Below are 16286 nucleotides of genomic sequence, written 5' to 3'. Positions count from 1 at the left end.
AGAGGAGGTGTGGGTGTGTGAGGGACGTGTGTGTGTGTGTGTGTGTGTGTGTGTGTGAGAGAGAGAGAGAGAGAGAGAGAGAGAGAAGCATTACCACCAGCCCTCCATGGTTAGATCGGATCTCTCTCTCTCTCCCATCAATGTCAACAAGCCACCGTCAGTCAAAATTCATATTAGTGGTCCGCAGAATTTAAAATTATGAGTTTGGTGATCCCTGAGGTCCAAAAGGTTGGTGACCCCTGATCTAGCCCATTTTTGACAAGACGGCAGTCCGGTCTCTTCTGGAAAGCTTCCAGTGATGAAGCTTCCTCAACTTCAGAAGGCCACTTCTGTTCCATGGGTGGATTGATCTCTCATTGTCAGAAAACTTCTCTTTATTTCCAGGTTGAATCTTTCGTTGACCAAAGGTGCTTTTTCAGAAGGCAACTGAACTTTCTTGGTTTTTTCTTTTGGAGACGTTTCGCTTCTCATCCAAGAAGCTTCTTCAGCTCTGACAGGATGGTGGGGAATGAAAGGATTCTCCTTGACCAGTTTCCTTCCATTATTCCTCGCCTGGCCTGAGGGTTGCTTTGGTAAATAGCTTGACCCCTTCCCTCTGTGTCACAGCCCCTCAAATATTGGGACACTGCTATCATGTCTGCTCTGGTCCTTCTCTTCACTAGACTAGCCAACCACAGTTCCTGCAACCATTCTTCATATGTTTTAGCCTCTACCTGTATGCCTGTATAGAGTTTTAGATCCCCACTTTATTATTTTCCTTCAGAGTATATTTTTAAAGAAAAAAACATATAAATGGCTTCCCTTCTATGACAATTAAAGACAAATTCCAAAATGATCTAACACTTAACACAATTAAATCTACATAATTATATTATAATACATATTTAAAATAATATAAAATATATTTAGTAGTAGTAGTAGCAGAAGCAGTAGTAATTACTACTACTACTACTACTAATGATAATAATGATAATAATAATGGGACACTGCTATCATGTCTCCCCTGGTCCTTGTCTTCGCTAGACTAGCCAGGCTCACACCGCGGTTCGCCTTCTCTCCCCAACTTCCGAACGCCTTTGGCAGAAAGCGCCGGCCTTCCTTTGCAGCGGCCCCGAGGCGCGCAGGCGTATTTCTTCCCCTGCGCGGAGGCCAAAGGCGCACGGGAGTTTTCGCTTTTCCGGGGAAAGCTCGGTTAACGTTGCTCCCGGGACTGGGAGGTTCTCCTTCCCGCTGCGCCCCCATCGGTCTCCCCCCCCCCGCCTCTTCTGCCAGCAGCCTCTGGCTGTCTGCAGAGTCGAGGATGGAGAGCGGGCACCGCCTGCTTGCGCTGGCGGTTCTGCTGCTCGCCCTGTTCGGGAGCGGCTTCCCGCTCGGTTCCAGTTCGCCGAGCCTCGCGGGAGGAGCAGCCGTGCACAGCCTGCGGGGCCGCTGGCGCCTGAACAACGCGAACGGCTCGCTGGCTCTGAAAGGCGAGGTCCCGGGCTGCGTGCACACCGCCTTGTTCCGGGAGGGTCTCATCCAGGTATTATTGTGACGGCTTGGCGCGCGTTGGAAAGCAGGTGGTTGGCAGGACGTGCCTCGCGAGCCCAGATTTTGTGTGTGTGTGTGTGAACTGTGGTTCACTGTATCCTGCGACAGTTGTGACTACTATTTAGAGTGGCAACTTCGGGCTGAATTGTCGCTGACGGGGTGCTCTTGGATTTATCAGGGATGGTATAGTAAGGCTCTTGCCTCGAGCAAGACTTATAGATCACTAGAAGATCTCCGAAGTCCCTCCCAGCCATGTGATTCAGAAGTTGCCAAATGAAAACTATTTCAACTTATGCAACAAAAAACAAGAAGGATGGACGCTTTTTTCAGGGCTGAGTGAGGCTTTCTATGAGCCCAACCCAATGTTCTGGTGCCTTAGACGGATAAAGAACATGTATTCTGGAGCTTCGTGTTTTTCCTTGTTTCATTGGTGATTAAGTTGCTCCACTGATGTGCTCATCTCTGCAGGCGTTGTGTGTTTTAGGTTTGATGGAATTTGCTGGAAGCTTCCTTCCACCACCAGCCAGTAGGTTCATTTCTGAAATGTATTTGAATATGTTATCCATTGCTTCCCATGCAGAATTAATTGGTTTTTGTGTGTAAGGGACATTACTTCTTTCTGTCAGTTATATCTATCTTAGGCCTAAATGGGGCTGTATCTTTCCACTGGTTAATATTGATGCATATATATATTTATGATAGGATATGATATATGATATATTATTATATTATATATTATTATATTATATATTATTATATTATATATTATTATATTATATATATATATATATTATATTCACACATAACATTAAGTCAACGATAACCAATCTTTTCCTTGGTGCATAGTTTTTATTTGTTTTAATGACCAATACCTGTAATACTTTAGCTCACACCAGAAATCTCCTAATCAAGTCAAGCTTCATTGTATCCTTTTGTTGTGAAGCCTGCAGTCCTGATTTTGAACTTACTTTACAGGAGACAAGTATAGAATTGCATTCTAAATAGGTATTGCCTCGTTGGAGCATAATGGTAGGGAATAGGAATCAAACACATGTTAATAGGAAGTAAACAGATCTTTCAAAAGTAATGATTTCCCACAAATTCATCTGACAATTTCTGCTTGATGATTGTGGCAGTTGGTATCCTATTGTACAAATTATTAAAAGTATTTCATGAAGGCTGTTGATGCCGTTCAAGGATAGTGGAATGAATGACTCACATTTCAAGGCTTACCTTGTAATGGAATAGTTCAGGATTTGAAGTCTGTTTCTGAGAAAGGGTTAGGCAGCAATTTCATTGAGAGCTGGAAACTTCTATTAAGTGCGCTCAGCAGTTTCCATGTGAATATGCGGCAGGGAGCATGTCTGCATTTTCTTTTGATACCTGAAACAAAACTGTGAGTGCTGAATTCTCTGTATTTGCACTGAAACCAGGTTCTAAACAAGCTACCAGATTTTTTTTGCCAAGTAAAACCTCACAGTGACTGTCTAAATGTGTTAAATTAAGTCTATGCATGAGTGTGCATATATTCATCCACATGCTTATTTATCTGAATAAATTCTACCACTGCCTGTGTGACTGAATTACACAGGTCATAGAAGTTGTTTTATCACTCAAATTTCATTTGATGGTCTAAGATACAGGTGTCAAACTCGCTGTGTCATGTTACCATCATGTGACATATCACATTGTTTTTCTCTTCGCGGAGCTGGGGTGGCGTGACACACCTGGCCCGCAGGCTGCCAGTTTGACACCCCTGGTCTAAAATATATAGTTGAGCTTTAAGTGACTTATTTCTTCCTATATCCAGCATAGAAAAAAAATTACATAACTGCAGTTAAAGGCAAAACAGGAACTAATGCAGAAGTACAAGTAGTCCTCGTTTTATGACCACAATTGAGCCCAAAGTTTCTGTTAAGTGAGATATTTGTTAAGTAAGTTTTGCCCCATTTTATGACTTTTCTTGACACAATTGTTAAGAGAATCAGTGCAGTTGATATGTTTGTTAAGTGAATCTGGCTTCCCCATTGACTTTTCATGACGATATGGACACATGGACACAGAGATAGTCATAAGTATGAGCCTGTTGCAAAGCATCTGAATTTTCATCACATGAACATGGGAATGCTGCAGAGGTCATAACTCTGAAAAATGGTCATAAGTTACATTTTTTCAGTGCCACTGTAACTTTGAATGGTCACTAAATGAACTGTTCTAAGTCAAGGACTACCTATATTAGATTTACATAATTTGCTAGATTTCCATGAATTAGTCCATCAAGAAAAGCAGTTGCTTAAGAGTCATCTGTATTATATGTTCTAATAATTCAGGGCTACAGGGACCAATAGTGTTTGTCAGGGCTTAGCAAATTGGACAAGCTTTAGAGCAGGGGTGTCAAGCTTGATTTTATTGAGGGCTGCATCAGGATTGTGTTTGACCTTGGGGGCTGGGGTGGGCGTGGCCATGGTGGGCGTGGCCAGCTCAACATTATTTGTGTTGGGGGCACCTGTGTTGGCCTGAGCACTCTGAGTGAAGACGTACTCTCAAATTCCGTTTTGGCTGTGATGGCCTCCTGCAAACCTCTGCCAGCGAAAACAGAGCTCAAGAGAGCTGCACGTAGCCCGAGCTCCATTTTTGCTGGGAGAGGCACTGTGGGCCAGTCCTTTGCTGTTTCTAGGGCAACCCCGCAGGCTAGATCTAAGCATCCCACGGGCTGGATCCGCCCCCCTGGGCCTTGAGTTTGACATCCCTGCTTTAAAGAGACTGTCCTACTATGAGCAAGTGAGAAGGGAGCAGGTTATAATCAGTTGCAAATCAATCTCATGTAAAACTGCAACTTGGATATAATTATAGTAAAGATTGATTAATTAGATAATTAAATTAAAAAATAAGTTTTTCTGCTTATCCAATAATGGATTTTTTCTTTTAAACTCTTTTTCTATGTAAGTTCTTAAAAAAAAAACACACATTATTTCAGAACACTTCCTTCTTTTTCTTTTCAGGTGAAACCTAAAAGGGTATATTGTGCATTGTTGATAAACAGAACTAACATCTTTGTCCTTTAACACATTTGATTGCTCTCCTTCTTTTTAGCCTCATAATGTTTGTAAAATCTAATCCAACACTTCCTTTCCTGTTTACAATTTTTCCTGAAACCAAGCATATGCTTAATGGCCCAAGGAATTTGGAAAATGCATATATGCTATATATTTATGTATATATTTTTAAAAATGTTTCTATCTTGGAAATTATTTTATGTAAGATAAGCCATAAATATTGGTTTAGAACAGCGGTGGCTAACCCTTTTGGGCTCCTGTGCCAAAAATTATGTGCACGCTTGCATGCCAGCACCCAGAAGGCAATGTGCGCCCCCACAACCCCTGCGCATGCATGTAAAATCTTCCCCCGCCCCCCCCTTACCTGCACTGTGCCTCACAGCTGATTTGAGGCCTTTTTCAGCCTCCCAGTGGCTTGAAAAAAGCCTCTGCAGACCGAATAGGCCTGTTTCGTCACTTCCAGTACAGGAAGTGACAGAACGGGCCTATTCCACCTGCAGAGGCTTTTTTCAAACTCTGGGAGGCCGAAAAAGACCTCAAACCAGCTGAAAATCACCTGTGAGGCACGCGTATGCACAGTGAGGTAAGTTTGCCTGCAGCTTGCATGCCGGCACAAATGGCTCTGCATGCCACTTATGGTATGCGTGCCATAGGTTCGCCATCACAGGTTTAGAAGGTAAGGAGACCTGTTATTTTCAGCAAGTCCTTGGCTTGAAAGCCATGAAGGCCAAAGCAATGCACAAAAAGTCAGGAAGAAAACATAACAGGTTTAAGCAAGGAACTGAACAATCATTCAGCTTAGAGTGGCTTCGTTCTACCTTTCAATAACCATTTTTATGTAGCTACTTCATGTTGTGTGAGAAACTTCAATCAAGTTAAGCTGTGTGATATTGGAGGACTGAGATTTGCTTCCTAGAAAGTCTAATAATTTCCATTTTATATTTTCATACATTGAACTTGCAGTCAAATGTAGGTTAGTTTGCTCCGTTGGTTGTGAAATGTGGACGTTAAAAAAAACAAGACAGGAAGAAAATGGACTCATTTGAGCTGTGATGCTGGAGAAGGCTCCTGCGTATTCCTTGGACATCAAAGGTGACTAACAAGCTGGTACTGGAGTGCGTAACACCAGACACGTCACTGGAAGGCGAAATTGCATCTCACTTACTTTGGCCATGTCATGTGGGAAAATTCATGGCATTATGTTTGGAAGAGTTAGTCGTAAAAGGAAACCAGGCCATCAAAGAACACGGTGGCTGGACACTATCAAAGTTGACATCAGCCAGAGCATAGAACAACTCAAAGAAATAGTTCAAGGTCGGGAGATGTGGAAAGGTTTGGCCCATAGAATTGTGAAGAGTCAGACTTGACTAAATGGATACCATCATCCCAATTTCATGCACATAATGTTGCTTGGTGACCTCATACAGGTGGCCATATAAGGGATTGGTTTTGTCTGTACAGAATCTCCTACTGTTCAACTATGTTGAATGTCCCTGCGTTCTAAAGTTAAGGGAAAATGAGATTAAAACCCCCCTCCATATTCACTTTTTCCCCACAGTGTCAATTTTATGCACTTCAACCATATTCTTTCCTGTTTGCAATTTTTTTTCTCAGCAAAATACCGTAGGGCTCAAATATAATTCCCTTTTCTGCCATAGGTAATTGATCATTTTATTGGCCTTGTTTTGTTGTCATCATGAGCAATTCTGTATTTTTGAGACTTCACCAAAGCTGAATATTAAATAGAACAGTTAATTTCCCTGCATGGTAGGTGGTCTATGTTTAATGATCTATGCCTATGGCTACAAACTACATAGCATAGATACACTCATTTCTATTTGTTGTCTGAATTGACATTGTAGTGCATTAGCAAGGCAAATTATCTGCTTATAAAAACATTGGAAATTACTTCTATAAATTACCCATTTCTTCACAGTAGGTGGCTTATCTTTCTGATTAATCAACTAATGTCAGGTTGATAACTCTTCTGGTTGTGCTGAGACCTGCCAGTACAAGTTACAGCTGCTTCCTTCCTCATGAAGTTGCAGAAATTGATACTCTGAATGTATAGTAGCTGATTCTACCGAGAAGTCATATGAACATTCTTTAAATAACACTGGGCAGTTTCAAAGTTTGAAAGGGAAAAAGTCATTCAGAGCATTCATGCAGTGTTCAGTATCAAGTGCTGGCTCTTCTTAAATGTGATTTGGTGGATCATACAGCATGTGTAGAAGACACATTTTTTTAAAGCAATTGCTGATGTGGGTTACATGAGATCCCATGTGTTGGAAGAAATATCCATCTGGTTTAGTTCCAAGTGGGAGAAAGATACTGGAAACATGCAGGTTGATTGGAAATATAGTTTATTGATGAACAGAGCTACATGGGTTTGAAGTCTGGATAGCTGACCACATGGGGTGGAGAGTGAGGGTTATTTATAACTTCTCTGAACTTGAGCTTCCTGTTCCTGTGGAAAGAGCATGTATTTTATTGGTTGCTGTCAGATTCCTATCCTAGGAGTTTGTCTGAGATAAATTTGGTTGAAGCCTGGGTTGATGTAATGTCCTTACGAGGTTTTGCAATGCAGTGAGCCCTGCTGCTAGATGGGTTAATCCTATTATGTCCTGGAGCTGGAGGGTCATGTCTTAATTCCATCACCCTGGAGCTGAAGGTCTTTTGTGTTGTAGATAGGCTGGCCCAGTCCATCTTAATGGGCACCACATATCTGCTGTCGGGCAGGGAGCTGGGGCTCTGAGTTTCTGTCTCCCTTAAGATTTCCATTTCTCTTTTAGGGGAAATATAATATTCTGCCTTTTTAATGTTTCCTAAAATATTTCACTCTTCTAGGAGAGGGGTAGGTGCTAACTTTCTACACATGTGTGCATTAAATTAGTTTTCAGATGTGGATCTTTATACAAATTTAATAAGTGGGACCTATTACAAATTATTGGCCTTCCAAATCTTCTATCTTTATAATTAGGACATAGAACTGCCGCTTCTGCCCAATTTTTCTCCTTATTTGTCAGAGTAACATACTATGTCTATTAAGCATGTGTGATATCTCTACTACCTGGTGCTAATGTTTACAGCTTGATTGCCTAAATTGTTATGTCTACATTAGAACACGTGCTTGAAGACTTATTTGTTATATCGTTATTATCGGTGTTGAATGCAGTCTGCTTGCTCTCTGTTTTCATCACGTTTGTCAATATTTTGCTGGTTGATTTGGGTATATGGAAAGTTTGTCTCTTGTATTTAGCCTTGAAAATTGCCAGTTTGGTGATTCAAAACAACATTGACCACATCTGATAACTACAGCATGTCGCTGTAATTCAGAACAAGCATTTCCTGGAGGAAATGCTTTGTCTGTAACACTCCTGTGACTTATAAATCTATGAGGTGATTCAGGATTGGGTTTGAATATTAAATTGAGATAAATTAAAGAACATGTACATCGAAGGAAGCCTCATTCCAATTCTTGTCTCTATCCTGTGCAATTCAGGTGATTTCAAGGAAGGGATTACTACTGTATATATGAGAAATGTTGTTCTTTTAGGTGTTGACCTCTAAGACACCAAGAATATGCACTGTATGCATTGATACACATTCCCTTATCCACCCAAATTAGCTTTCTAGGAAGATAGTATTCTGTGTGCCAGAGTAATACTCCAGTAGATTCTGGGTCTTGCATAGACCTTCGGACAAGGTGAAAATGCAGCCTTGTGTATTAATTGGAAGTTATCTACTTGTTGATGACCCAAATCAAGCACAACAAGCATTTTGTGAATGTTCAAGCCTCTCCCTCTTCATGGCAACCATTTTGTGAGAACAACGGGCTCCTTGAAGTCCACAAATGCAAAAAAGATGCCTGCCTCTGCCTAATAGGAACTAATACAGTAACTATAAACTGGGTGAGTGCATGTGTGATGGGCATAAATTCTAGCCAACCTCTGCCTTGTACACTCCATTTCTCTCAGTACAGTCTCATAAAAGAGATTACAGTAGTAGGTTTTGCTTCTATTTTTGTAACCATAATTGTAACCACAATTCTTCTTACATCCAGCCTTAATTTTAATTATGATTGGTTGAGATTATCAACTTAAAATGTTTGAAGTTGGCATATTTCAGCAAATCTATGTTCTTCAGATTAAAATTATCTTAATTACCAACCTTTGGTTCTGCCTGGGGAGTTTTAATGCAATAAATTACTGCATGGCTTAGCAATGTCAATTTCAGTCCCAAATGCCACTGTAACTTAAGGACTGCTTGTAACCATAAATTATTGTTTGTCATTGATTTGTAGTGACTGTGTCTAATATAACCCATGGATAGATTTTCTTGGAAAAGTCAAATTAAAAACAGTGTTCATTTATTTTTACTTTATTTTTACAGTATTGTTCATGACTTTGGAGAGTAATAAATAAATTCTAATTTTGTGAAATGTCCTAATCTAATGAATTAACTGGATGTGAATGTAGAATCCTCTCTTTTATTGAGCAACAGGTAGCAGGGATGAGCAAAAGCAAAACAGGCATTAATGCTTTTACCTTAGTTAATAGCTGTTTGCAATTTCCTGTGCCAGTATCCTTTAAAACATTTCTATATAATGTATTTCACTACTCAATTTTAAGCTTTTGTTTGTTTCTTTGTTTCATGTGGCTGGTTTGTAGGATCCTTACTATAGATTTAATGATCTGGCCTACAGATGGATCTCCTTGGATAACTGGACATATAGCAGAACATTCAAAGCTCCTTTTAATATCAGGTGTGTGATAAAACTGAATTTAAGATTACTAAGGTTTAAACTGCACATTGCATTTATCCAGGAATAAACCCCCCTGAACACACCTTTGAACAGGAGAATTGCTGATCCAGGTACTGGTCTATGAGTCACCTAACCTATTTCGCAGATTTGTTGTAATGATAGAATTTGGGAGTGGGGTTACAATTGTAAAGAAGGAATGTTAATATAACAAATAAAAGGATTCACAATTCTGTTTTTATTATCTTTTCTGCAGCACATGGCAAAAAGTGATTTTGGTTTTTGACGGGGTAGATACGGTAGCACAGATTGTGGTCAATAACATAACTGTTGGAAAGACAGATAATATGTTCCAGACGTATGTGAGTATCTTTTTTTTTTTTTTTTGCATTGTGCTTCGTTAAAGTCACAGAAGAGAACAAACATAAAAAATATCTTAAATTCTGGACATTTCAAATGTTTTCAACTTGCAGGAAATAAGATTTCAACAAAAGAGTGGTCATTGTCTGGAATACTCTACCTGACTCTGTGGTTTCTTCCCCAAACTCCAAAATCTTTAACCTTAGATTGTCTACTATTGACCTCACCCCCTTCCTAAGAGGTCTGTAGGGGGCATACATAAGCGCACCAATGTGCTTACCGTCCCTGTCCTGTTGTTTCTTTTTTTCTTATTCGTATCCATTTCATGTATTCATAACTATATTTATACTTATACCTGTTATCTTATAATCGCTTGACAAAATAAAATAAATAAATAAAATTATTGAACTCAAGTTCAATAGTTTAACTTGGGTGTCAAACTCAAGGCCCACAGGCTGGATCTGGTCCATGGGGTGCTTAGATCTGGCCCATGGGGCCACCCTGGAAACAGCGAAGGACCAGCCCACATGCTTCTCTAGTGAAAACGGAGCTTGGGAGCGTTGAGGTAGAGGGTTGCAGGAGGCCATCTCAGCCGAAAACGGAGTTTGCAAGGGCCGCACGTAGCCCTCCCAAGCTCTGATTTCTCTGGCAGGGGGTTACAAGAGACTGTCCCAGATGAAAATGGAGCATGTTTTCACTGGCAGAGCGCTCAGGTCACCACAGGTGCCCCTGACACGAGTGATGTCAAACTGGCCATGCCCATCCTGGCCATCCCCACACAGGGCCCCCAAAATCAAACACAACTCCGATGCAGTCCTCAATGAAATCGAGTTTGACATTCCTGGTTTAACTCAAGATAGTAACTCCCAATGCAGTGTGTAATATGTTACAGTTGTCCTAAAGAGGTTTCTGTGATTGAGAAAAGAATATATACATTTGATGTATTTTGCCCCATTCATAGGATGCAGGCAACATGCAACACCCCCCCCAACCCCCGATCGGCAGAAAAACTTTTGTGCAAAGACCCAGTTCCTGGTGCCCCAAAGGGGGCCACTGCTTTAATCTCATAAATCTTTGGGGATGGACCATTGTAACTTGTTCCCCGCTCCTGCAGATGGGAGTGATAGACAACACAAATTGTATTTAGAATAGATATATCCATGGGAAAAAAACCATGTACACTCTGTTCTATCCCTTCAACTCAAAATGAAACATCGGCCCTTATATACAGATTGCATTCTGGGGACTCAAATTGCAAAATGAGTAATTTCCTGGTGATGAGAATGGAATTTCTGTGTATGAATGCAACTCCACAAATACACTCAACCTGTATTTGGGCATATTTAATTGATTAAATTTGGGCCACTTAGATTTCTCATCCAAGTCTCTATGATACAAATTAGGTTACCTTCTTTAATCACATTGACATAATAAATCATAAATCATCAATTGGAAAGGACCTGAGGTAATCACATCCAACCCTGTCCACAATGTAGGATTCACTATAAGCACCTTTTCCTCCAGATTGATGATTGTCCAGATGTTTTATTGCAGATTAATTTGATGTTCAACAGCAACATCATGAAATGAGTAAGGCAATCAGTAACTATCTGGGTCATCACTAAGACGGGGTAATGTGGCACTAGGAACAGCTCTTAGGTACTGTATCTCTTCTATTCAAAAAATACTGTATAATAAGAGGGTAGAAATGGGAGCGCAAGACTCTCATTACCTTCCTTAAACTACCTCTGCAGAAAGCTCAGCATTGCTTGAAAAGCACCTCCTCCAGTTACATCACCGTCAAATACAGGGCCGATCAGCAGCTAATGAAGCTGTTGTTGCTCTTGCCCAGAAGGTTTGCTATGATTGGAGCAGAAAACTATTTCCCTGGAGTTCCAGTTTTTTGGAGAAATTTGAAGATAATCATACATCAAATCATCCATATTTCTTAACAGTGCCCACATATGTGGTATACATCTAAAAAAGAAGAATCCAAGTACACATAACTTGAAACAACACACAAATGAATCTGTGCACAGGAGTAATTCATGCATTTTGTCTATAATCACCCTCTCTCTCTTTGTTGGTCTATCCCCAAAATAGAAATTTGATGTTACTGATGTGATCAAGGAAATCAACACAATCGAAGTTCATTTTTTGTCTGCTATTTTGTATGCTGCACAACAAAGTAAAATTCACCAAGCCTACAAAGTGCCTCCAGAATGTCCGCCACCTGTGCAAAAAGGAGAATGTCACGTGAATTTCATCAGAAAGGTAATACTGCTGTGTGCATGTAGGTTATAATGACAATGATCTGAAGAAATGAATCCTACAATTGTCCTTTGCTAACTGAACTCCATTACTTAAATATATCTATTATCATTGTTAGTTGCAAAGTTGTGTCCGACCCATCACGACCCCATGGACAAAGTTCCTCTAGGCCTTCCTGTCCTCTACCATCTCCTGGAGTCCATTTAAACTCATGCCAACTGCTTCAGTGACTCCATCCTGCCACCTCATTCTCTCTCGTCCCCTCCTTCTATTGCCCTCAATCTTTCCCAGCATTAGGCTTTTCTCCAGTGAGTCCTTCCTTCTCATTAGGTGGCCAAAGTATTTAAGTTTCATCTTCAGGATCTGGCCTTCTAAAGAGCAGTCAGGGTTGATCTCTAGGACTGACCGGTTTGATTGCCTTGCAGTCCAAGGGACTTGCAGGAGTCTTCTCTAGCACCATAGTTCAAAGGCCTCCATTCTTTGGCGCTCAATCTTTCTTATGGTCCAATTTTCACAGTCATACATTGCAACTGGGAAAACTATAGCCTTGACTATACACGCTTTTGTTGGCAGAGAGATGTCTCTGCTTTTAAGTATACTGTCTAGATTTACCATAGATTTCCTCCCCAGGAGCAAGCGTCTTTTAATTTCTTGGCTGCAGTCCCCATCTGCGGTGATCTTGGAGCCCATAAAAATAAAATTTGTCACTACCTCCATTTCTTCCCCATCTATTTCCCCATCTATTTGGAACTGAGAGTGTTCTTAATGTTAAATTTCAACCCAACTTTTGCACTCTCCTTCAGCCACATCAAGAGGCTTTTTAGCTCTTCTTCACTTTCTGCCATGAGAGTAGCATCTTCTGCATTTCTGAGATTGTTGATATTTCTCACAGCAATCTTAATTCCAACTGTTGATCTATTAATAATTCATAATCAAGTGATACTTTTATAGATCCACCCAAGGTTAAACAATGAGATGTACCTTGACTTCTTTGTTATACCCTGTTTCTCCAACAATACGGCCTCCCCCAATAGGAAGCCCCAGCATGTTTTATAGGCATGAAATGAAATTAAGCCCCTCTCCCCAAATTAAGGCCTATATTAAAACATGCAAAATGGTGGGGAATGGTGGTGGTGGGGGCTTGCCGTTAGGAAGTACTTTTGTTGCACACCCGGATATGGTGCTGCCTGCATTGACCCCGATACGAAGTGCCCCACCAACGCCGAGGTCAACATCCAAGCTGTCGCTGCCCACCTGCCCGAAGATGCAAGGGGGGGAATTAAGTCACCCCTGAAAAGACAGCCTAGCCATTTTTTCAGGGCTCAAAAAAAAATAAAACCCGGTCTTATTATATGAGAAACACGGTAGGTAGACCTTGCTTAATGACTGCTTTGTTTAATAAGCATTCTAAGTTACGTTGGTACTGAAAACAGTAGCTTTATGACTGGTCCTTGGACTAATGATTGTCACAGCATCCTGGTGGTCACATAATCATTGAGTGTTTCATAACCAGCTTCTGACAAAAGAGTCAGTAGAGAAGTCAGTAGTGAAATTGCAAGTGTCAGCCACAGATGTCTTGCATAATAACTGAGGATGATTTACTTAACTATCATCATCATTTGCTTAACTAGTTGCTTAATAATTGCTGAGAGTGACCTGTCCCAGTTGTGGTTATTAAACAAGGACTACCTGTATTTTAACTGTTGTAGTTATGGGGTACCCAGCAATGAACTTTAAATATGGCTGTGATTGCTTTTTAGAAGTGAGTAATAAAATAAGCACATTTTATAGTCTGCTAGTCTTACTTGAAAGTAAAAGAGAAAATTGCATACATTAGATTATGACAGGAAATAATATATTTGCAGAATTCATGATATAGATGATATATTTTTATTTTCCTTTTCTAATACTCTACATAGTTAATATTAAAATGTTTTTTCTTTATTTAAAGCTTACTTAAGTATTGTATATAACACACTTTATTGAGACATAAAGCAGTTAGAAATAGAAATAGAGACTTTTCAATACAATGAAAAGATTATTTAGCATCAGTGATAACAAAATAATAATAGAGAACAAGAGAGTTCATATAATCCATGCCAGCAAAAGCCAGCCTGTTTCTAGTTGGGGCAATTGAAATAGAATGGATTTTTAAAAATTGGCCAACTCCTATTCCTTTCATGAATGGTGCTTCATGACCGAGTCCCATCAGAGAATTTCAACAATGAGAAAAGAAGCAAACTGACTCTGTGAAGTCCCAAAAGACACTGGCAGACTTGCAAAAATCTTGGCTGCACAATTTTGTATGCATTTGCTGTTTCCTGTGTATTAAACTACTTATATTATGCAACCTGCGCTGACAATTTCTGGGAAGTGTTACCTAATAAGACGTCAGATCTTATTAAGCTATTTTAAAAGGGTGGTGGGATCTGTTTGAGGATTATTAGAGGATAATTCCCAACAGATATTATTCAGTTCAGTCATCATAATGCCTAGACATGTGTTAAAAAAGACCAGTCAATCTTGTTTCTGTAAATATCAGACAGAACAATCCTCTGCATGTTTATCTGGATAGAAGTCCCTCTGTGTTCAAGGTAACCTACTCCCTAATATATATACAGTGTTTAGGATTGCAGTCCTAGAGTAGAGAAGCACACCCACCATTGTGAATGTGGTGTGCTTTAATTATTGCAATTAATATAAGGGCTGTCTGATCTAGTGGTTAAGGCACCAGGCTAGAAACCAAGAAACTGAATTCCAATCCAGCCTTAGGCACAAAAGCCAGCTGAATGACCTTAGGTCAAGAGGGATTCACTCTCAGCCCAAACCCACTCACAGTCTTGTGGGCAAAATATGAGGAGGGAAATATATCAATTTATTAGCTTGGTATCTTCTTTGTCCCTTGCTAAAAAATAACTTCATCATACATGGATGGAAAACCACAATGTATTAACTTAGCTTCAATTTCAATGTGGTCTCTGTGATTGAATTGGATAGATGAAATAAGCTATGATTAACCACAATCAATTAAAAAGTCATATTTCTTTCTGAGAATCTCTGCCTTCTCCTAGGTTGGTTAGAAAACAGTACTGGGAAGGGAGGGAAAAATAACTTAAATTGTCATGTATTTTTAGTAGAGAAGATGAGGGGATCCTTTGTGAAAAGTTGTGGTGTTATGGGAGACACTTTTTGAGAATTTTAATTTAATAAAAGCAACACATACTTTTAAATACACATGCATCTAATGTTTATATTTGGATACCCCTTGCTGTTGCACAAAACTGGGCAATACTTTCGCCAGTTGAAAAGATTGACGTCCCTGCAGTATATAAATCGTACTACAGCTTCTTTCGGGTATGAATCAGTGTTTCGATACGCAGAATGGCATGGTCCAGAAGGGTGAACTGAGTTCAAAGAGGCTGAAAAAAAAAACCTTGTTGAAGCAGCTCGTGGCATACTGGTAACACTGAAGAAAAATGGCATGGTTGCATTCTACACTTGGCAAGCCAGTTCAGTGATAAGTGTCAGTAGCTTGGATGACAGCATTTAGAGGTAGTTGTTAATCATCAATGAGCAGGCACTCTGCAAACCAGACCTGTCCTGTGGATTGTTTGTTTTCTCTGACCTACTATTATACATTGACCTTGAGTAGTATATGTAAGAAAGTGAGGAAATTAATCCTTTATTAAAAATAAATAACCTTTAAGTTGATAAAGCAGGGATATGGAAGTAAAAATTCCAGGAAAATGAGGAGATGGGCAGTAAAGAAATACAAAATATAATTAAATAATAAAAGTGAGTTTACACTAATTGTCTATATATCATTCCTCTGATGATCAAATTTTATTTTTTAAATAAAAATTAGAATTTTAAAATGATTTTGCAGCACATAAGAACTGCAATCATGGCTTTTATTTCTGATATCCGCCTGTGGTGATTCTGTTACCTACGTTTTTCATGGGGAACATTTAGAGTAGTTGTTACATGCAGATATAGGATTTAGAAGTGGGTGATTTCAGTCTGAAACTATTTCCTTTGCTGTATTCTTACCAGCTGCTTGTATAGATTTAAAACCCAACATTTGCATCATAGCAGCAGTCAACCTGAAAGGTAATTGGTATGGGGATGGAGAACGTCTTTTCTAAGAAATGGTTACTCCCAGGGTTATAAACTAGAAATAGGCACAATGCCTGTTTCACATTCGTTGTAATTTGATCTATTTGTAGGCAAGCCAGTTCCTGGGATGTAGAGAACAAATGAGGCAAGGGCAGTGTGCGTTGCCAAAATTAGTATGGTTCAGCTACTGA

At 39.8% G+C, this 16286-nt stretch overlaps 1 protein-coding gene across 1 annotated transcript in view; it reads left to right on the top strand.

The window, feature by feature from the left end:
- The first annotated feature begins 1146 nt into the window (after nucleotides 1-1146).
- The window catches only part of MANBA (mannosidase beta), a 56834-nt gene continuing 41694 nt past the window's right edge, over nucleotides 1147-16286 (top strand). Inside the window, exons 1-4 of the mRNA XM_026698270.2 lie at nucleotides 1147-1522; nucleotides 9257-9351; nucleotides 9605-9710; nucleotides 11812-11982. Coding sequence (XP_026554055.2) covers nucleotides 1301-1522; nucleotides 9257-9351; nucleotides 9605-9710; nucleotides 11812-11982 — 594 coding nt within the window. The 5' untranslated portion in view covers nucleotides 1147-1300. The remainder of the gene's footprint in view (nucleotides 1523-9256; nucleotides 9352-9604; nucleotides 9711-11811; nucleotides 11983-16286) is intronic.

The sequence above is a fragment of the Pseudonaja textilis genome, chromosome 6 (genome assembly GCF_049901715.1).
Source record: "Pseudonaja textilis isolate UNSWEBS1 chromosome 6, rPseTex1.2, whole genome shotgun sequence".
Taxonomy (NCBI): domain Eukaryota; kingdom Metazoa; phylum Chordata; class Lepidosauria; order Squamata; family Elapidae; genus Pseudonaja; species Pseudonaja textilis.
Note: the sequence above shows the minus strand (reverse complement) of the source record. Positions and strands in the feature narration are given on the sequence as shown.